Genomic DNA, 22919 nt, shown 5'->3' with positions numbered 1-22919 from the left:
GACAACGCGTTTTCCCCTTTTTAAAGTTTTAAGTTTGGTAATTATTTTCTTAAAAATTCTCTTGTAAAAGAGGAGGGATGGATGTTGAAATGAAATTAAAATGTTAATTATGTTTAGAAATGACAGAAGAGTCTAATAGCTTTGGCTGGTACTTGATCAAGCCCCAAAACAAGCTCTGCTTTCCCCACACGTGTTTTCACCATAAGACTGGAATAATAAGAGCAAACAATGAGATGAATCAAGCTGTTAAGTCATTAAGGATTTTACCAAATGGTTCTCATTCCCCTCTATTTATTAACAGTTTGCAGCAAACTGCGGATCTCAATTATCTTGGTGTAAATCTGCAGTGATTTCCTCAATTTTGGCCAAGTTACCTGACACAAGGGATGCTGTCATTGAATTTAGTTCAGCTGCAAGCTCCTGAGTGGTCATTAAAGCTCTCTAATGGCATCCAAGGGGAGGAGAGGAGCTATTTAGGCTCTTATTAGAGGAAGCTCAAGAGAAGAAAAACATGGCTCAACCATCAGGGAAACTTGCTGACAGCGAGAGATGTATTGGGCTGTGAAGTAGTTTCCTATGGGAAGTGGTGGAAATTCTGCTAAAATCAGCCTGCACCAAATTCTCCTGAGCTCCTTCTCTGCTTTTAACTTGCCCCTCATTGCTGGCTTTGCACACCTATATCTCCAGAGCACAGTTCTCCTAGTGGTTCCTTTTCTGTTGACTGGGACTTGGGATGGAGCTGTTGGTGCTGCATTACTGGTCTGTACTAATGTTGTGGTATGGAAACTTTTGAGTCCCAGCCTGAATCACTGATTGAGCACCTGGGGAAAGGACCCGGTCAGCCCTGGGAGCACAGGTGAAGGCAATTCAGCTCCGTGGTTGGAAGTGGTGGAGCCTGGCTGCCCCTCTCTTGGAGCTCATTTAAGGGCTGACTGCCACTGGGGAAGGAGCTCTTTCTGGAGGTCCCTTTTTTATAGAGTTTTCTTCCTAGCTCTTTGGGGATGAGTAAGCAGTCCTTTTTTCCTTCCCTTATAACACCTTTCTATTGCATTAGTCCCTTTATTGTTACACCTCTTCTATTACCATTCCATTATGTTGAGTTTTCTGATTGTTCATACTCTCTATTGCCTGAAGCCTTGCCCTGGGCGTAGGAGGCTTCAGCCACAGCTTTGAGTATCAATATGTGGCACTGTGCTGGAAGGTTTGGTTGGCAACAGCATCCTGAGAAAAAATGCAAACAGTGTTCAACGAGGCATGAAAGCAGTTTGTGAGCAGTGTGCAGCGTAGGTGACTTGATCAAAGGGAAAAAACAAAGCCAAGCCCCAACTGCCTGCTGCGGAGCTGCGAAGCAGAAAAGCGAGCTGCTCTGCTCGTGGCACCGCTGTGTCACTGCTGTCACCCCTTGCTCTCACACGTGCCTTGTGTGCTGCTGAGCACTTGGGTCAGCCTGACGGTTTCTATAGTGTGTGCCTTGTGCTGGTGCACTTTAGCAGCATAGATCCTAACTTCAGAGCACGAGGGCATTCGGTTATGGTTAGGTGATGCAGTTACATCCTTTTAAGGTTAGGAGCAGAGGGACAGGTGTGTGACTGAATGGGGTGGAGCGACTTTCCTCTGTTGGCTGACTTGCAGAGATGGCTGTTCTGCACCCTCTTTTATCATCCCCAGCTGCGGTGAGACTTAAGACAATGTGTTTTAAGGCCTGGTAGGGCAGGCTGGGAGGGCGTGCTCTGATGCTAAGATCAGTTAAGGTTTCTCAGCCACAGTAAGTTGCAAGATGTGTGCTTTTGAGTTTGCTTTAAGAGAAGCAGGAGAAACAGGTCCGTTGTTCTTTCAGCACGTTGGTAGTTTTCAGTTTTGTGAATTAAAAAGAGAAGTAAAAAATAATAATAATAATAATACTAGTGTTAGAGCAAAAGTTAGTAATAACAAGCAGGAAATGATGATGATAATAATTTAATACACATATACATGCAGGTGTTTCACATTTGGCCATTAGTCACAGTGCGTGGTGGGAGACGTTATCTGCAGTCCCTGGTTGCTGAGGTGGTGAGTGAGGCACAGCTGGGGCAGGCTCTGCCTCTGCTGGCTGTTTGCTAACAGCAGCCCCAGCCCTGTGAGCAGGGAGGTGGGGGCTGCAGTGCCCACAGGGGCTGTGGGTGCAGAGCAGAGATAGAGAGCTGGGTGTGCTGGCTCTGGAGGATGGCTTGGATGGATGTTTGCACCTGCAGCAGTCACAGTTGGTAGCACAGGAGGTCTGCAGAAATACAAGGGTGTGTATTTCAGAGGATCTGTAGCTGCTGTGTCCTCAGAAAAGTTGGAGCATGGCAGCACCTCTGGCTATTGGGCGATGCTGTGTATTAATGTGATGAGAACAGTGATTCCCTTTGGTCCCAAGTTGTACCCAGCCTGAGTGAGCCCTTCTGAGCTCAGGCCACTGCCATTTTTCTTTCCAGCATCTTTAAGTTACATCCTTCCAAACACAGAACATGCATTCTGCGTTCTCTGTTGTGTGTTTAATGGAGAGGATGAAAAGCATCTACCTATTATGAAACAGAACTAGACCTCAGCTATGCACGTGGGCTAACTAGTGGCTTACAGCTGCATCTAGGAGCAGCACTGGTGGGAGGACTTGCTCAGAGGAGTGCGTTCCACGATAGGAATGACAGAATGAGACCCTGGATTTCAGCAGTGCAAGGGAGAGCTCCAGCATAGAGAACCAATGACAATCTAGGCAAACAGAAGATTTTTCTTGAGTAAAGAGAAGGTTTTTTTTTTGGTGAAACGGGTTGGTGCTGATGAAACTTCTGTAGGAAATTTGTTGATCTCAATGAATTGAGGGAGGTAAGGGGGGAAAGATGGCAACTATTCCCCACCAATTTTACAGTAAGGGAAATATGATCTCATCCACCCTCTCAGCAGCTCCATCAGCTTCTAGGTGATAATTCATTCAGCATTGTCCAGCTCCCATCAGTTCACACAAATGGATTTGTTTGCATTGTTGATGTATAAATGCATCCAATCACAAAAACAGTTATTAACACAGTTTTTTTTTCTTTTTACTTTTCCTGCCTTAAGTTGCTGAGATTGACAGCCTGGTGCTACCTTTACATAGCTGGGTGAAAGCACAGGCTTTACAGCAGGTCTAACTGAGGCTATCAATTTTTACACCACACCAGACTTCTGCAGCAGAGCATATGATGTCTGCTTTCATTTCTGCAGGCACCTCAGAGATGATGAGTTACTACATGGACACAACCATTGGCAACACGGGCCCTTATCCTTTGGCTCGCCCTGGAGTGATGGTAAGAAAGGGATGGGGGTTATTTTTCTATCTCTAGCAGTGGCTTTTCTCTTTGGCTGCTGTGACAATGGCAGACCATTCACTAACACAGCTTGGTGTTGACTGCGAAATCATCCTGAGGTTCCATGTAGTTCAGAGCGGCATCCAAAGGCTGAGTGTTTGCTCAGAGCTTATCTCAACCTCTTGAGCTTGCAAACCCAAGCTGGAAATAGGATTGTTGCATCGGATTTCCTGTGCTTGTCGTCAGAGGAGGATTGTTAGGGTAACCATTGTCCTGCAGCCTCCGCTCCACACGCTGACCTTCACCTGCTGTGGATGAATGCAGCAGCATCAGCACAAAGCAGACCTGGTTTTGGAAAAGCTTTGGCTGGGTTGGCCAGAGTTTTTTGATAAATACTGGGCTTCCTCTTCTGTAGCAGCTCCTTTTTGTTTGGGCAGTTGCTGGGTAGTTGTATAAAATACAGATTAAAATACAGTGCTGGGCATGCCTATATGGATGTCAGCAGCTGTGGGACAGGTCTGATAGTACGTTGTGCTGCTCCTGAGCTGTGCTCCTTGTGCTGCTGATCACCTTATGTTTGTACATGACCTTTATTGAGGAAATCATATCAATGGATGCTTCTCCAAAGAAATGACAGCTAGTGTTAAAGACACTAGACAAGGTCAGATGTAAGCTGTGTCTTTGAGCTGGGACACCAGGGGATACAGAAGACTTGCTAGAAAGCAGAATTATCACCAAATTAGGAAGAAAAGGCCACTGTGACATGAAAAATGTCTAACACAGCTCAGTATCTTCCTTTCAAATGGTTCCAAGAATGCATTTGGCATTTAAACATTGATTGGAAACGAAGCAAAACTGTTTCCATGTGGGGAACTAATAATAAAAAAAGAACGGATGAAAACATCCTGAGTTTATTTACATGTATGACTGTGTGTATGCGTATGTTGCTATTCTTCTACTGATGTATACACGTATGTGGCACGTGTGTAAAAATCTATAATGTGGTATATCTGTGTACATCTATGTGTGCACATATGGTATGTATTTATGTACGGTGGATATATCTATAAAGATAAATGTAATGAGTGTGCATATACATAATGGAAGTGATATCCTGGGATTATTTCTGTCTATCTGTACATGTATATGCGTTACTTAGAAGTAATGCCAATAATGAGAGCTGTACCTAGAACTAGACACATGCATATATCTACCTGCCTATGTAGCACACACAAGTAGATGCAGATAATATATGTGAATAACATGTCTTATATTACAAGGGGCTTTCTGACCCCGCCGTGTCCCCCTGGCTGCTCAGCTGGGGCAGCTCTGGGTCAGGTCAGGTAAGTACTTTGTGATTTTATCCTGGAAGGGAGGGGTTGGTTCTGGGTTTGTTTTGCTGCTGAGGTGACGTGGCTCCCTCCCCTGCCCAGAAGCAAGGTGCTGGCAGCTGCTATGAGGACCCCTGGATGCCGTGCAGGCTTCAGTCGGTCTGCTGCCCACCCAGGGCCTGCTGCCCGCCGTGGGACGAGGCGGCCATCCAGGAGGTGCCCACCGGCCTGGAGCACTACAGCACAGGTAGGAACTCTGTTCTGGGGGATGCGGAGTGTGGGAGGGCTGCTCTGCTCCTCCCTCCAGGTGCAGCCTGGAGATGGGCTGGTTTAATGTCCTGGTTTCATGTGTATGGGCTTGAGCTGGTTTCTTTGGAAAGGTAATGAGGTCTCTGTGAAGGGGAGCCTGGACTCCTGAGCCGGAGTTCTGCTGTTGCAGTGATTTGGGGTCTCTGTCCCCTTCCTCCTGGGGATGGTGGTGAGATATTCAGTGCTATATGGCTGCAGCTGGAGGGCATGGCCGTGCTCTGCTGTCAGGGTTGGGTGGTTGTGATATAGCCTACAGTTAAGCTCGTGCCTTGGCTTTGACTAAATGATGCTGCTCTGTAATGCACTCATACTTTGAAAGTCGTTACAAAATCACCGGTGACTAATTCTTGCCCTGTACTTTGTTCAACCTGTGAAGCAGAACTTCAGCTTGGGCTGCTGCTTGTGTAACTGACAGTTCAGGGCTCTGGGTCTGTACCCAAAGGTGTGACATGAGCAGAGAGCTTTGGGCTTTAGTGCAAGCCCTATTTCCACTGCCTCGTGCTGCGTTTGCTGCTCCTGTGCCACACATCTCGAAGGCTTCCTCTGCCCACAGCACAGTGATTCAGCCTTGGGAAGAGGTACCACCAGGTCTCGCTTCCCAGCTGTTCTGTGGCAAAAGGGAGGGCTCAGGTACACCATGGCACAGGCCAACAGCAAAACGAAATGAAAGAGCTCAAATTGCATGAATGTGACCTTTGCAAAGGGCCAATATGAAGTTTACGTTTCACTTAAGTCCCACATAAGCCTATCGTGAAGCACATAAATCCCATGTAAGCTTTTGCATGGCATGTGCTGGTCTTCTGTGACTTGTTCCTGGCTTGTTAGTTATGCACATTGGCCCCTTGGGAGGGAAGAAGCCCTGATGTTTGGAGACTTCTTTGCAGCTAAAGAGTTCAGCAGAACCAGTGACTGTTGCGGTCAAATGTACAATTTGAAATCTCTCCTTGGCAAATATTCAGGCATTTCATTTTTTTTCCTTTGGTGAACACTTGTGTGTTAGCTGGAGATGAACTGAGAGCTGTGGCTGGAGGAAAAACTCTGCTGTCTATTCCCAGCCGTTCTTGTTTCAGCTATTTTGCTCAACTCCTGTGGGTGACCTCTCTCAGCGTGATGTCAGCTCTGCTCTGATGAAATCTGCTCTTGCAGCATTTGGATTTACTCAAACATTTTGCAAATCTGTGCCTGGAAAGTTTTCTTTGTGTGTGATTTTTTTTCTTTTTTCTTTTTTTTTTTTTTCCATACCCTCTCCCCTTTTCTGTGAAAGCACTCTCTCCAGGGACCAACATATCTGTAACCAACATCTTCATTACCCCATGCTGGGTCTGTGAAATTTCTTGCTGCAGAGATTGGAGCCTGGTTCAAAGCTCACTGAAAAAAAAGATGTCACTGTCTTTAGCAGGTTTGAGTCCAACTTGGAATACACTGGGACTTGTAGAACAGGCCTCTAATTCTCTTGCAGTACCTAAGAATTACGTTTCATTTCTTCCTGTTGCAGTGTGTGGTACTCTTTCTCTTATTATTACTATTATTTTAATGCTCTGCCATTTTTTTTTCAGAGTCTAGAGCAGTTTCTAATTTTAAATGAGAGGAAATTCTCATTTGTATATACTGCTAGGAACAGTCTTTCATTTCTCTTTTGTGTTTTGGGTGTGCATGAAAGCCATTTGTCATCTATTCTTCTGGTATACTGGAGGCTATTTTGGTTTTCATGGTCTTGATGCTGGTGAAAGAAACAAGTCAGCAAGGAAAATGCAAGTGTGAATATATCCTCTCGCAACAGAAACCCGCAACACTTCTAGAAGTTTTAGAACTGCTTGGCTTTGTTGAAAGATATTTTGCCTTTGAAGCTCGGGTGAGTTTATTTACATGGTGCTTGACGTCTGCTAAGATTATTTGGTGATATGTATAAAGAAAAGCCTGATGTGGATTTAGTTTGTAGATAAGGATAAGAAGAGAGGTGGGTTTTATTTTACGTTTTTACTGCAGCAAGAACTTGGAAGCGATGTGTAGTAGTTCTTATTTGTTAGCTTGCTGTCACAACCTGTAGTACAAGTGTTGGGACTGTGCCGGCCCTGAGACTCAGCTACGTTTGGGTCCATAGCAAGTAAAAGGGCTTGTCTCAAGGGTGTTAGAAAACAACCAGTGAGAACTGCCTGCCTATGAAAGCTGGCTTCTGTGGGAATAGGAGTGTAGAGACTTGCTCATTAGCTGCATTATCTGGTGACCCAAAATCAAGGGTGCTGTGAGTCTGCATGAAGCAGCAAAGGCACTGAAAAGATGCTGTCATGCTGAGCACTGGGATTTCCAAATCTTAGGGCAATAGTATCGTAATCTTACTCTCTGGCAATATTTTTTGCTGGATAAAAGGTTAGGCACAAAAATGGAGAGGAGGAAAATATTTGATAGCAGCATCATAATTTCAGCACTGACATTGTCCTGGCTGTGCTGTTTTTTGAGCCAAGGTCACTTTGACAACCCCTTTCACTATGAACTGGTTTATTTTGCTTAGTGATAGGGGAGATAAAACTGTTGTTAATGGCAGGAGAAGGATGAAATGCCTCTGGCGGAAGAAGTTTCTCTGATTGTTGTGCTGAGCTAGCGCACTTGGACTGAAGGTGCTTGCAGCCTTTGGACACTAAGAGGAACCTTTGGGCAAGTGAACTCGCTTTCCTTCAAACAAATGGGTTTGAGTTTGAATTTTGCAAGACATGGAATGAAATTAAAATGTTTTCTAGAGGTGTGATTAGAGCTGTGGGTCTGACCCTGCTTCTTTGGCTGGTGCTGCTTTTGAAAGATCTTGGCACCAAGACACTGTCACATACAGAAGGCATTACCATAGGCTGACCCCCATCACCCAGGGCTGTTGGAGGGCACAGTGAAGAGAAGACAATTTGATCCAGTCTGTGGCTGATATTATCTGGACACATTATCTCTCAGCCCACAAAAAAGGGTTTGTTAGCATGGGGGCAGTGTGTCTCCCTAATGCAGCCCTGCATCCAACTCTCTGGTGCTCGATGGACATCTTGTCTTGGTCCTACAGGCTGGGCCACAGCAGTGTCTTCCTGGATTTGGCAGGAAAGCAAAGCCTTTGGAGCTGAAACAAAGCACTGCAGCACATTGCATTGCCCCACACCACGTGGAGATGCCCTCGCTTTGTACCCACCCTCCTAACTCTGGCTGTGATCTTTCTCCAAGCTCTGCTCTCAGCTTGGAGTGCATTGCAGGCAGAAATCACGTGGAGACCTCCTGCATCCATCACAAACTCTCTCTGCTTTTCCCCATCTTGTCCTCCTATGCCACAAGACCTGCTCTTTACTCTTCTGGGTCCTGGTGGAGATCCCCAGAGGGAAGCTCTTTCTGTGAGCGTTTTCTGGGCTGTCTTCCAGACCCATGCGTGGAGGAAGGGAGCCTGGGGAGGGGGAAGGTGAAAGCTGACCAGGCTCAGCCCGATGGCTTCTCCAGCTGCAGCACATTTTCCAAGTGAAGCTTAGGGGAAAAAAAAAATCTGCATTTTTTCATGTCCTTTTATCCTATTTTTAACTGTGGCCTCCTTCCTTTTCTCAGCCTCCTCCAACACTTCCCCCCCCCCTCCCCTGTGCTGCTGCCTCCCCCGCACGCTCTCTGCAGAGATGAATGGGCGTCTCTTCGCAGGGCACGCACATCTGCTTGCGGCTGTGAGACCCTGCAGGACTTCTCAGGCAGCTCACAGCCCGGCTGTCCTCTCTCCCTAATAAATGAGGAGTGGGCAAGGGAGGACGTAGAAGAAGGTGAAGGGAAACAGCAGTGGGTGGAAAAAGTGGTGAGCCACTACTGAGAGGGACGAGGAGGCAGATACTATTTGTTTCAACGTTCAATAAAAGGCACAAACAAAATCCTCTGTGCAGATGCCTCTGCCCGACCCATTGCCACTCATTCCTCCAAACTCACAGCTCACCCCGATTCTCATCTGATGTCCCACTGCATCTCTGCAAAGGGATGAATGAGGCCTTTCTGCGGGGCTCTGTTGTCATCCCCCAGCCGGCGTGGCGATGCTGCCTCTCATAAGCCTTGGGGTCTGGCGCTGTTTATAGCCTGGCTAGAATGAGTTTCTTTGACCCTTTTTCTTCCTGGCAGTCTTTGGGTGTTTCATTGACTGCAGTTCAAGTCATGTCACACCTACTATAAATGGGCACTCTGGGTTTGTTGGAGGGCAGACACAATTTTCTCCACCAATGGCACTTACTTCAGCCTAGAGGCAGAGAAAAGATCCCTCTATGTCTTGTGAATGAATTGTAAAGCCGTGGGCTGCCTGTGTCTATGTCTCCTGGCACTTCTGCAAGGGCACTCTGTAGGATGCTGAACTGCTACTGGTTTGCTCTCCAGATTAGTGGGAAGTAATTGGTATCTGATTTGTGCAGATCTTTGTTCTGCAGGTGAGGAAAGCATGTGCAGGTGACCCTGTGATACCTAGCTTTGCTCCCTCTACATCCCCTGTTGTAACCTGCTGCAAGTCAAGACTTGGGGAGGTTTATTTGCACTGAAGCAAGGGAATGACAAAAATCCAGGCTTTCACTTTTTTATTTGTTTCCTGCCTGACCCTGGAAAAATCCCTGTCTTGCCTCACAGAGACAAAGCCCAAGGGAGATCCCTTCACTTTGGGTTGTCACCAGAGAATGAGCACTGAGCTCTTTTCCCACTTGAGCTGCAGACTTGTGTCAGCTGGAGATCAGCTGCTGTGGGGATGAACTGTGGTCTGAACAGGGGATGGTGCTGGGTGAAAACTGGAAGAGTGTTATACTTTTTGGGGGGAGTGATACCTACAAATTTGTGGGGGGCCACCTTCTGAAAGGGGATTTAGAGCTCAGCTCAGAGGGAAAACTCGAGATGCTCTTAAAACACTGCACCAGAAACATCAGAAATGTGAGCAGTAGTACTGGTGTCTTTGGTGTGTAGGGAAGGGTTCACTTGATGTAGAGTCCAAGAGGAAAGGAATGGGGTGATGCACTGTTCCTCAGTGTCCTGATGGTGACTGTGAATGTTTTGCATCGAGTTGATCTAGGAGTAGAACAGGTCCCTCTGTAGAAATGGAGTGAACCACTGAGTGCACCCATTTGTTTATTCAGAGGATAATGCTGTCCTGTGACACTCTGCTCTTTCTTGAGCAAGGCCACACAAAGCACAGATGCCTCGTTGTGCTTTCCCAACCTTGTTTGCCTACAGAAGCGTGCTGGGACCCATGAGTGCTTTCTTCTGGGGGCACTGAGCAGCTGAGAAACCTCTCCAGGGACTTTGGGTTGCACGTGGCCAGTCCTTCCCACTGCAGTGCCCTCAGAGGGTTCTGTGCTGGTAAGGAACTGGGAGGGCAGCACGAAGCCAGCTTCTATTTGTGGCTGGGCAATGCAGTGTGGATCTGTGCAGGACAGGCAGAAGGGGATGTGGAGAACATGGGGGGCTGGGGCTCTGCAAACAGCCTGTTTCTTTCAGCTCCTGGCAGCGCGAAGCACCTCTCTCTCCCTCCAGATGTTCACTGTGTTTATGGCTGCTGAAGCAAGAGACTGAACTCTCATTAATACGTTTCTCTCTCCCTCTCTTGCACTGCAGCCAGAAGTCTCAGCTCAGAGGTTGCAGCTGGAAAGGAGCTGAGGGTGAGGGGTGGGAGAGAGAAGGGAGGTGTATGCAAGCCTCCCATCCCATTCAACTCCCCCTCTCCACTTTCCTCCCCCCGAATCCTCCCAAAATACACATGCCCTGAAAAAAGAAAAACACTAGCAGATTTTTTATTTCAGAAAGTAAACACTTAGGCCATGGGGGTCTGGAGGTTATGGGAAAAGAGGAAACCATTGGGCTAATCAGGCTGGGACACACTTCCCCTGCTGAAATAAACCAGAAATCATTGCATTACAGGGTGCTGCCGTGGTTAACCCTGGTGCTGCCAACACAGCTGAGCTGAGGAGCTCAGAGCCTGCCCACGTGCTTTTCCCCTCATTCCCTGGTTTATGGCCAGAGCCAAGTGCTGATGCAGAAGGGAAGCCAACGCTCTGCAGGGGCCCTTTGGCATGCTGGCCCTTTGGGAATGAGTTGTTGGGAATTTTTAGTAGGAAATTAAGTGGGCTTTTTTTTTTCCTTATGGTTTATGAGCCATCCTATAGAATTTCATAGCTATTCTTGCCTGAGAACTCTGTTGCAGACATCTACAGAAAGAAAATCTTTCTCTGCTTGGATCAGCAAGATTTGGGGGCAATATCTGCAGACCTTTGAAAGTTTTTTCAGAGGGCTTTTAATTCTTGTTAGAATTGTGTTAGGTGTATAATTGTAAGATTACCATTGACTTGGTTGCAGACCCTTTGGGCTGGAATCCTTCCTACTTTTACTCCTGTATTTGTTGTACACAGCATATGGGATCTGTGTGTGGAATGGGGGACCGTTGGTGCTCCTTTAAGACAAAGAATAGCTATCACCCAGGTGTGAGTGAACTCACAGCCCTTTGTACCAGCTTTACAAAGATATCCAGTTACTCTCTCTAAGCCTTGCCTTGGACTTGCCTTGTCTTCTATTAGTTGCCCACTATAAAAGGATACTTGCTATCTGGTCTCACATGTCTTAAGACTGCTGCAGTTACTTGGGTTTCAGAAAGGCTGGATCTTTAAGCATGAATGTTTATCACTGTGAGTCTGTTTCATCCTTGCTGTGATTGCTGACCCCTTTGTATACTGCCAGGCACAGATCTGCAGTGAAGCCCAGATGGGTTTTACACCCAGTTCCTTGGCTTCCTTGGGAATCTCATTCTTAGCAAGATACTCATAGCTGAATTTCAGCACCTTGTGTGTGTGTTCTCCTTGCAAGCCTTCCCTCTGCTAGCAGTTACCCCAAAGAGACACAGCTGAAAGGAAAAACCAACACTGAGAACTTTGTAGTCAGGGTAAAGTGATCTTTCCAGTGATGCTGCTGAAGAAGGCTTTACCTCATCTGTTACAGTGTAAGTGTTGGTGGTGAAAGGTGCCATCACCGGTTCCTTGAGCCATCAACCAGGCTCTTGCAGTGTTCCACCAGAAGGAAAATCCCCAGATAGCGATGATAGGGGAGCACTGCAGACCTGCTGTGTCCCACCCCGCTATCTCAAGAATGCATTTGAACAGGAGCTGTTCCTGCAGCCTCTGGAGGCTGAAGCTTCAGATGGCAATCAGGCTGTATGGAGATAGTCCCACAGGGCAAATTTCAGAATTTTTGGTGCTGGTGTTCAGCTCAGATAAGCCTGGAGAGCTTAGATACTTTATCTGAGCCTTATCTGAGCTATTTGCATCACTACGCTCTGAGAAACCATGCTGTCAGACACTTGGGGAGGGGAGCGAGATGTCTGAGGATGGCCCGTCTGTCTGTCTTGGTATTTCAAGCAGACAGACACCTTCAGGAGGACTGAAATATCCTGTGCCACATGCAGCTCAGAGAGCTTGTATGCAGGTTGGTAGATGGGGAGCAGGAAGGAGAAAGACCATGCTTGGAGCCACGTGGTAGGAAGGATGGGATTAGGTCCAATATTCCCCAAAAGTCCTATAAGAGATGGCATCCCTTAGCATGTCTGACTGAGGTCATTGGGTCTAACAGCTGAGGTTTGGAAGACCTTGACTATACAACTTAAGAAAGTCTTCAGACATCCAAAGTGTGCTGATTTCCACCAGAGCGATGTCTAAACCATTTACAAGGCTGTCTGTAGTCGCTGTGTGGCAATTTCTCATGTTGGAGATGCAGATGATTAATTAATTGCACATTTTATGGCAATACTTAATTCATCGAGGTCAGGCAAGTAGCAGGAAGTCTCTGGAGAACAGCATTGTACAAGAGCTCAATATTGCTTTAAAAAACCCAACACAGCAAAAAGCCATCTTAACCAATCCCAAGCCATTGGTGTGACTGTCTCCTTACAGCTATGTATAGCCTGCCGAACACGTGCTGGAGTTTACACAGCCCTCCGGATGGGCCTCCCCCTGTGGGGTTTTGTATCAATAGGCTTTGAAACTGTTGCAGTGGGTCAATTGTTGGCTATTTCACAATGAATTAAATACAAGCTGCCTCCGGCAGCAGGCAGGGCCAACGAGGCTGTGTGTGAACCTTGGGAAGAGGGTTTCTCCTCACTGAATGGAATAGACGCAGAATGGAATAGTGAGAGGCTTGCTGGCTTCCCAATGGCTTGCAGGAGGTGTAGGGAAAGCCTGGGGTGGGATCTGCATATGGGCTCGTTCTTGATGCTGGGAGATTCCCTGTCGGCACTGGTCAACCCTTAGAGAGCTGTGTCTGAGAGCTGTGGTCTCTTCATCTCACAGAGGCAGGGCTCCTCTTCTGGGACTTCTCCTTCTTCCACCATACGCTGCAAGGGCAGGTGAGGATTCCAGACCAGGATCCAACCTTAAATCTGAAGCTAACTGCAGCCTGACTGGAAAGGGGCTGCCTCTGCCCTGCTATGTGGGAATGCTGCCATTGATTTCAGCGAGAGTATTGGATACGTGCACTGAAAAGCCATATAATAAAGATTGACAGTTCATGACATGACTTCCCTTCCTGGAAAGGGAAACGAGGCCGCTGACATGGCATATGTTGTGTGAGCAGCAGTACATGGCAAAAACACTTCTAGTTATTTGTGCTTTCCGTAGCACGAGTGCAATGGAGCAGAATAAATTGCTCCACCAAAGTGGAGACGTGATTTTAGGAAGTAGTGGCCCAAACTACTTCTTATCGGTGAAGGTTTTTCAGGAGACTGAAATGTTTTTCTCTCCAGTTCGTATGATTCACTCTCCATATCCCAAGTTCACGAGGTGCAGAGGGCACTCATTTTGGCCAGACTGATGTCAGTGTTGAGGTAAAATAGGAAAAAAAGAAGGATTTGCCCCAAGGGAGCTTGCTCATGGAAAACTTCTAATTTAGTCAGTTCCAGGCATCTTGTGGAAGAGCCTGTGCTTGGGGCATTTCAGCCTAGTTCTGCAGGCTAAAGGGGCATGAATAACTATGGAAAGTAGTGATAGAAATAAAACTGGCATCTTAGTCCTGCCCTGGTCCAGTTCTTCACCATGCTGTGAGCCTGGGGTACCTGTGTGCTGTGAGACATCTCCAGGGACAACAAAATCTTCTCTTCCCTGCTTTACATCTGCCCAGCCCTACCAGACCAGATGCTCCTTTTGTCTGGCAGCTCCTGTTGTGTTTCTATCCAGGCAAACAGCTACTACATGAAAGTAGTAGCAGCTTCCATTGCTTCACAGTAATCAAAGTGACAAGATAACGAGGCAGCCTGGTAGCCTGCTTTGCCTTACTCTTGTGTTGAATTCCAAGCTAGGTGTCAGCTCAATCCCTACCTAGATGAAATACTGCTTTTTGACTTTCTTCTATTCATTTGTAACTGCAAAAAGTGATGGATTGTTCTGCAGAAATCATCAATATTTTGTCAAAGCGAAAACCAAACATTTCCAGGCAAAGCTCAGCTTTTTCTGCTGCTGCCTGTGTTGGTGCAAAAACAAATCTCCGTGGGAAATGCCAACATAGAAAGAAAATGGGGAAATACGTTGAGCTGTTCTGCAGAATGCTTCCTTTGCTCTCAGATTCAGACCTGAGGGGCTGCAGGGCTGAGGGTGGTTGAACCCAAGAGGTCAACCTGGATCACTCCTAGGAATTACTTAGTGAAACGGTTCAATCAGCTCTGTTGGCATACGGAAGCATCCCAGTTTGAGCCATAAAGTTTCTGCAAAGGGATTCTTGTGCTCTCCTTTCCATCTGTCAGGTTGTAATGCTTCATCCAAGCTATAGCTTCATTTGAGCTACAGCTTCAAGCCATAGAAACTGCTGTTTTTAGGATTCATCAATCTGCTCCTGTCTCGTTGCACATCACCCTATCTTCCTTTCCCCCACATTTACACCTAGTAAGGCTCTCTGTCTGTCTCTGTGTTTGGTGTAGCAGATCCTTCCATAACCATCAGTCCTCTGACATCCTTCCCTGGGGCCTTGCAGGCTGCAGTTAGCAGCAGACGGTGGCAGGAAGACTTTCCCCTCCTCACCCACCTGAGACAAAATGGTTTTCGTGGGGCTCTCCCACACCTGCCAAGTGCATCTTGACGCTCCCCTCCCCGGTGCTGCACTTCCTCACTTCATTAGCACTGGAGATGTTTATAAATGGAAGAGATAATATTTTTCATTTCTAGTTTGGGTTTCCAGGGCAGCCACTTTCTACAGCACTTAGGAAGTTTAGAGAAGACGAGGTTATATAAACGATTTTTTCCCCCCTGGGTTCTTATTAATCAAGTGGCTTGCAGAGCCATTCCTGTCCCCTTGGGATAAAGGGCACTAGCTGGGTGAGGGGAGGCAGGCAGTTAACACAGAAGCTTTTTGGGGGGGGCTTTTGCCCTTTTCTGTACATCTGTGATGAGTGAAGCAGTCAGACCTGCCTGTTTGGGTTTGAAAGTGTGACTGGAAGGCTGTGTGTTGTACTCGTAGGTTACACATAAGCTGTGCTTTGGGCTTCACTCTGGGACTTGCCCCTGGTAGGCCTTCAAGCAAGTCATGTAGCATCTTTGAATGACAATTTACCTGGCTCTGTTCATGTAGCCTTGTAAAATTTGATTATTTGATGAAAAATGTTTGCACTGCCTGAGCATAGGGGGAATATAGTTCTGACAGCAACGAGTTTCTCCCTGTGCTTTTTACAATAAAACTCTATGGATGTGCACACACACATACGAGCTAATTAATATATTTCCTGGCAAGCTCTGATGCACTTCTAAGGCTTCCCAGCACTTTCCCACCCAGGCTCCAGCGGAGGCTCCTGCCCAGCATTGCTGTGAGCAGCAAGGGCAGCTCGTGGGCTTGGAAAACAGGAGCGAGCTTCAAGTCAGCTCCTCTTGTTCCCATCAGAACAAAACCAAGATCTGTCTCCTCCTCCGTGCCCTTCCTCCCACTGCCTCCCCATGACCAGAGCTGAGGCTGGGGGTCTTTCTGTTTTCCTTGGGTGGAACTAGCTCTGGCTGGAGCAGCAGGTCCAGCTGTTGCAGTCCTGGAGCCGAAGGTCCACAGGAAATCAGCTCATTAGTCTTCTGACCCACATTCCAGTTTTCCAGCCATGTTCTCGGTGTGAAAATAATGATTTAAATAGCCAAGGGTGGAAAATAATGATTTAAAGGAGGTAAAGGTAATATTTGCAACTATTGCTGACTGTAGACTTGGCAGAGGGATGTTGTATTTCTTCCGGGTCTGGGGAGCGTGTGGGAAGCGGTGAGGGGAAGGTGTTGAACATCTGGAGTGATTTAGCAGTTTTGTGCCGTTGTGTGAGGCTGTGTGCTCATGGTGCTGCAAACCTAGCTGCCCCTGAAGAACTGGGATGGAGAGATGAGGAGAGAAGCTGCTTGCTGGAGCAGGTGCAGTTGGGCTTTGCAAAGAGCAGCGTTAACCCCATGGACTCAAGCTGACATCACGAGGACAAGGGATGGGTGCTGATGGCCCTGCTTCCCTTGAACACCAAGGGAACTTCATTCAGCTCCTGGGATGTTTGATGGTGATGCCTGAGTGATTTTTTTTCTGAGTAATCAGAATGAATTTTCAGACTTGGAGGAAACTCCAAGCGCCGTGTTACAACACAGAAGCATCTTTTGTTTCATCTCAATGTTGCTAAAACATGGATTGTGCTCCCCAGCTAAAAATACAAATGCGTTTCAGCTCATCTGCACCTGAGCCCTACCCCTGCCACAGGAGCCTCCTTGGAGAGCTGAACTGAGTGCAAAGAGGGTTTGTTGAGAGGTTATTTTTGATGTTTTTGTTTAAATGTACTTGAGCAGTACAAAAACGAAAAGCTGAAGCTCAGGTTGAGCAACACATGATTTTTCCTGCTTGCTTTCTTTTTGCTATGTTAGCCCAATGAAGAACGTGTGGAAAAAGAAAATGGTTTGCTTTAACATAGAACGTATTTAGAAAAAATATTTATGTCTCCTTTTTTTTTTTTCCTCTGGCTACCAGCAAGCCAGAAAAAACACAAATAAATCAGCTATTTGCACAACTTGTGCTGCAAGCAGGGGGCAAGTATGGAGGGAAAGAGCCGGTTAGTGGGCCGAACCCCCTCTATCTCTCCATCTCCATTCAACAGCTTTCAGGAGATAATTAAAAAACCGAAATAACTGGTGATGATGATAGCTACATAATGAGTGACGATGCTCGGAGTCGCAGGCTCCTACCGACCAGCTGTCTCTTGCCCATTTACACCAGTGAGGATTTAGGGCTGAGGCGAGCTAATCAGGAGACCCTCATGGGGAGAGAGGCGTGTTATTTAATTAGCTTCACAATGGACTGACTGGGAGGCACGTGGTGGCTCTAATAGAAGGAGATAGATGTCCTTTTAGCTGGGCTAATTGTTAGGAAATAGCAGAGCCTTTGTTCAACCCCAGCATGTGGCCTGTGATCTCGCAGAGCCCAGGGGCTGCCCGCTTATAATTTTAGACAGATCTATTCAAGCCTGCTCTGTAGCGCGGGGCAGAACAAGACGGGCATTGTTGTAGAGCCAGGATCGCTGTCCAAGAAAACCACCCGAAAAACCCAAACACGTGTAGAGCGGAATATTTCTCTGTCGTTCATTCACTATCAGGCCCGGCTGCCAAGTTGAGACAATTGGGAGCGAGGAGGTTTCCAACGCACGGCGAGGGTTTTCCTCTTTGAAACACTCATATGGGAGAATCCTTCACCCAAGAAGCGTCCCTGCCAGCGCCGTATCTGGGTGGGCAGCTCCAGGGTTTGATTGCTGGGAGTTCCATCCCATAATTCCCCATAAACATGTGCTGCAAGCATGGTGTACATAGGCAAATTATGCCCATCTCTGAGAGATTTTGCATAAGCACCTGTTGTGATTGAGGTGGGACGTTTGTTTGGGTTGCAGAGACCTTGGCCATCGTGGACATGGTGTCTGTAAGTCCCAGAATCCTGCACACCAGGAGATGGGAATCCTGGTCTGCCCTGAGTTGTCTCCTCCAATCTCTCCATGGTTTGACCCTGTCATGGTCCCTTTGTGAAGTGAGAAAGCATCCTTCCGTTAAACAAGGGAGATGGAGGCACAGAAGTTTGTAAGAGGTCATGTGGAAATATTGACCAGGAATTAAACTCCCATCTCCTGAGCCTCTCTGTCCTGGCCACAGAGTTAACCTGAGGGTCACTGCACTCCAGTGTTTGACTCCCCTGTGCTGACCACTTCCAACCATCTGTGTGCAGGCGTGTTTTCCTGGTGGCTGCCATTTCTCAGGCTCTGAATTTGTACCCTGGGGGTTGGCGCTGCATGGTTGGTCCTTGAGAGGTGCTTTTGAGGCTCCTGGCACCTCCATGAAAACAAAATGCAGCTGTTGCTTGATATTTCTTGAAGTTTTGGCTTTTGTTGTTGTTTCTGAAACATTGAATGAACACAGAAATGTTGGTGAATAGCATCCAGCTGTCCAGATTGACTTCACTGGGGAATTAGTGATAATCCCATTGCTTTTCCTTTGTGATACCTCACCTGTTTCCCAGGGATGGGGATTTCAGGGACCAGCCAAAATGGGTTCAGTAACCTCTGCTGCTGGAGATCAGTGAATATGAAGTGATCAGAGATTTGTTCCTTAAGTCTCAGCCATTTACTTCTGTTGTGGAGGAGACTGCCTGAGCTCTGACCGAAGACGAGAGGTCCAACAAATGAGGTTTGATGTGCTTTAGTCGTGCGTGCTGGGGGTAACTGTGAGTATCACGAGTTAAACAGCAAAAACATCAGGTCCCGTTTACCAAAAACTCAGTGCTGTCACTTGGGGAGGAAAGGGAAAATGTACAGAGAGCAAACAGCACTGCAGAACAGCTTACGAGGATTTTCCATCCAGCCAGCTCTTCCAGCAAGGCAACGAGTGAGTGACAGCACCCCCACCAACGAAATTCAAGGCAGAATTACATCGCTCCAGCTCACATCAGCTAATCAGGTTATGAAGCAGCATGGGATCGCTGGCAAGCCAATAGCAGGAGACACTCGAAGATGCTCAAGCAGCTTGTGAGAGCGCTGATTGAGGTACCCAGGGTGCGCTGACCAGCGCTGTGCTGTGGGGCTCTGCGCTGGGTTCCTGCCGCCGCGCTGGCCACAAAGATGCTTTTGTGAGCCATCTCCGCTGGGAAGCTAATGAGAGCAGGAGCCGAGGAGGCTCGGAGGCGGCTTCCTCCACTCGCACCCGGAGGGCAATCAGAGGACGTTATTGTGGCAGCGTCTGGGCTGCTCTGGGCTGAGCTGAGGACTGAATTCTGCAGCCTCTGCGGCACGAACAGAAAGTTGCTTTTAGGGCAGGTGGTGCGGAGGACGGGAACCCTGCGTGACTCTGGGCTTGGAGCAGCCATGGGACCCCGGGGGCTGCAGCCATCTGGGCCACAGAGCAGCCAGCGTTTCATGATGGTCACCGTCTCCTGCCCACACACATGAGATGTGAGAGCCTTCCCAGCCAGCATTGCAGGGCACACAACACGTGCTGGTTAACGGGCTCTATTTGCGTGCCGGCTGCTTAGCCAACAGGGGGAGGCTGCTGTCATCAGGACTACTAACCCAGCCTCTCTTTACCAGCATATAGCAACTCGCTCAAATGCTTCCCAGCTATTATGGCGATTGAAAGAATTTCTCATATAATTTTAAATTCCAGGAAAGGTATCTCCCTGGGGAAAAGTCATGGCAGCTGCTTGCTCCTTCCTCTCATTGCAGTGGGCCACCTCCACGCCCAGAGCCACCTCCCTGCTCTTTCCTTTCTTGGAGTGGTGGCTGCTGCTCTTTCCAACAATGACCCTTTGCCGTAAGTCCTTTCATGTCTCCGTTTCTCCCTGGAATTGCATAACACTTTTTTCTTTCTTCCTCTTTGCTCCCGATTTTTGTCTCCTGCCCTCTGGTTATTGTTTGCCTGACAAAGCATCAAACCGAGGCTCTGACCGCTCGAAGTCATTAAAAATCCCATGGTAGTTTTGGGGAAGGCTCCAATTTGGCTAATTACATTCTGCCATAAATATCCCCCTGCAGTTTTAATTGGTTATGGTGTTCTTCATTTCCTGTCCATAACAGCTGGGTGGTGTGGCTCTGCGTTCTTACGTAGCCGCTGTGTTCACCCCAAAGCTGGCAGTGTTTTGGGGCTAGGAAAGCACCTTTGCTCACCCAGCAGTAGAGGCTCCCAGGGCAGCAGCAAGGAGGTGGGCAAACCCAAGGAGCCTTCCCAGACACAACATCTGGAGGAGAGCCCACAGCTGCCAGTTTGCAAAGACTCAGCAGGAGTGGATCTGGCCCTGCTAATGGAAAGGGCCGGCCCCAGCTCGGGAGAGCTTGTGTCCACACTGCAGAAGGTCTCTGGTGTCCTCATACCTTTCCTCAACTCTAAATGAATAATAATTATTATTCATTTAAACCAAGGTTAGTCAGCATCCCTGGAACAATGTGGCATTATTGCCTGTCCTTTCTTTGTTCCAAACTGTTGAAAAACAATCGGGCTGCATTGTGGAGGGAGGGCAGATGGTTATCTCCGATCGACAGCAAAATCTTTTGACTGTATTAATGGCAGGAGTGCTGTTGTCCACAGCCCAGCATCCTCCCTCAACAGGGGAGAAGATGAACAGATATTAATGTTGAAGAGCAACAGAATGGAAAAGGAGGGTGAGTCTTGGATGTTGAAGAGGAAAGATTTTTCTGAAGCCTGTAAGCAGCAAATAGGAACCAGTTGCTGAGGCAAAGTCATGTTTGGCAGGTCTTGGACTCCAAATGGTCACATCCCAGCTGAAGAAACTAATCAATGGATTCCTTCCATGCCTTCTGTGAACACTGAGCTATTGAGCGGCTCAGCTGGAGTTCAGAGCCAGGGCTTTCATGTTGCAGGCTCTGAAGTGAACACAAATTAAGGCAGTCGCTAGGATGGAGTCGAGTTTGAAGGAGAGATTCAGCTGCCCTGGGAGGAAATTTCTGTCCACAGCCTCTCTCTTCTTTTCTCCCACCTTCCTTCTGCTTTGAGCTTTGTTGCCCCAGTGCTGGGGTCCTGGAAGCACTCCTCATTGTCCTGCAAATCAAAACAGGAGTTTGTGGGTGCTCAGAGCCCCCCACAGCCATGCAACACCAAGCTGTGGCTTCATGTCATCAGCTCTGCAGGATCAGCACTGAGACGGCATGCCAAGAGTGTGTGCATCTTCTCTGATAAAAATCACACAAGCTGCAAGAACAATCTTTATTAGAGCCTTTGTACTGGTCCAGAAGAGAGGGAGCCTCAATACAGGTGCGCTGGACTTCAGCCAGTCTGTAATGCTCGCAGGAGAGGCCAAGCCAAATGTACCAGCCCACGGGAGCAGGGCTAAAGCCCAGACACCTGAGAGGCAGCTGATGCCTTCTCTGCTCAGCTTTTTCATCCCAGCAGCAGCTCCTCTGCTGCATCCAGGAGCATCCCCGCTCGTGGGAGCCTTCTGCATGGTGTCAGCAGCTCGTCCCCATCAGCTCTCACTTACGCACGGCACCACGGCCTCGCTGCGTGCCTGCTCTTTCAGCCTGGGGATTGTGGTTTGCTGCAGGAGGCTGCACTCAGCCTGAGCACCGCGGGTTCTCAAGCACTAGAGGGGGAACAGTGGGGCCATAGGGGCCGCAGGTGCTTTCTGATGGCTTCACCTTGGCCAGGAGGCTGCAGCCAGCTGTGGGGCTGCTCCCCCCACAGCAGCACGCATGCACTCTCCCAGCCTCTCCCTGCTGCCCACTGTACATTGCAGCCAGCCTTTCTCTGGCTCCTCTCTACTGTTTCTTCCTTCAATCATTACTATCCATTGTATAAGGGGATAAACAACACCAAGGCAGGACAGGTACAAGTCTTTCATCCTGTGCAGGGGGGTGCAAGTGCAGGTGCAGGTGCAGGGGGGACCAAGTTTTATTCTTGCAGCCACCCTCTCAGATATGTGTGGTTTGTTGCAAATGAGGGTGCTCAGCTCTCGTGCCCTGCCTGCAGCACCCAGCACTGCTCAGAGCTTGAAAAAGCATGCAGAAATCAGGAGGTTGACTGGGTGCTGCATCTTCTCTGGTCACAGGGTGCTGGTGAATCACCAGTATAGGTTTTCTGTAAAAGTGAGGAATTGAACTTGTAAGTGGAGAGTGAACTGGAAATACAAATGTGAGGCACCCAGGCTGAACTTTCAGGCACATCTCACTGCCTGCCGTGCTTTGCTGGTGTTCAAACAGCCTGAGCTGTCTGCCTCGGTTAAACAGCTGTTGTGTGAGTGAGCATCAAGCTCTGCAATTCTGGCCCCGGCACCTCACAGCTTCTTTTATTTCCACAGACATTTCTTCTATAAATACACCTTGGGTGAATGAGATAGGCAGTGCTGAAGCAGCTAGAAACACTTCTGAGCTCTAACATTTGCATCTGCAGCTGAAGCACGCTGGGGGTTCCTGTTGTACATGTGTGCGTGTGCCCTGCTTTTCATCCTGGGGTGAGCAGCCCCAAACTCACCCCTCGCCCCATTGCAGCCCCGGGGCCCAGCTTTGCTGCGTCCCTGCCAGCGTGTCACCAACTGCTGAGACTTTCTGAGATAGAGAACCACAAAAGCTGGTTGCTAATTTTTTTTTTTTTTACACTTGTACCGGTAAATTGACATCTGTGAGTCATAATCTCCTTTCTGCTCTGCCGTTTGTGGTCTGAAGTTCTTGCTACCCAAATATAATAAAACGTATTTTATGTGAAAACCGATATTCTTCTGTTAAGCTCACAACATGCTGGCACAGTACTCACCTTGCATCTTTCTATCCGTTCCCAAACCCGTTTGCACTCCCACCTGCACAAATCCCACCTGAACTAGCCCTCTTTGCTGGCACACGAGCGTGCCGCACACCCCGGGCTGGCACTCAGCGCGTCGCGATCACCCGTGGGCAGCCAGGGCTCCGCGCTGCGCGCATCTCAGGGCATCGATAGGGAGAAAATAACGCCTCGAGATCTTTTTCCCCGCGTGGAAACGGGACGCGCGGTGCCGCAACGCG

At 48.1% G+C, this 22919-nt stretch overlaps 1 protein-coding gene across 4 annotated transcripts in view; it reads left to right on the top strand.

The window, feature by feature from the left end:
- Positions 1 to 22919, top strand: part of ETS1 (ETS proto-oncogene 1, transcription factor) — a 66429-nt gene that overhangs the window by 2824 nt on the left and 40686 nt on the right. For 2 of the 4 annotated variants that reach the window (XM_010723578.3, XM_010723577.3), the window contains exons 2-3: positions 3223 to 3305; positions 4739 to 4883. In XM_010723578.3, the coding sequence (XP_010721880.2) occupies positions 3223 to 3305; positions 4739 to 4883 (228 nt within the window). Of the gene's footprint in view, positions 1 to 3222; positions 3306 to 4738; positions 4884 to 6694; positions 6798 to 22919 lie in introns of those variants that run through there. The other 2 variants (XM_010723582.3, XM_010723581.3) reach the window with 2 other exon arrangements.

Source organism: Meleagris gallopavo, chromosome 26, assembly GCF_000146605.3.
Source record: "Meleagris gallopavo isolate NT-WF06-2002-E0010 breed Aviagen turkey brand Nicholas breeding stock chromosome 26, Turkey_5.1, whole genome shotgun sequence".
Lineage (NCBI taxonomy): Eukaryota > Metazoa > Chordata > Aves > Galliformes > Phasianidae > Meleagris > Meleagris gallopavo.
This window is presented reverse-complemented; position numbering and strand designations above follow the sequence as displayed.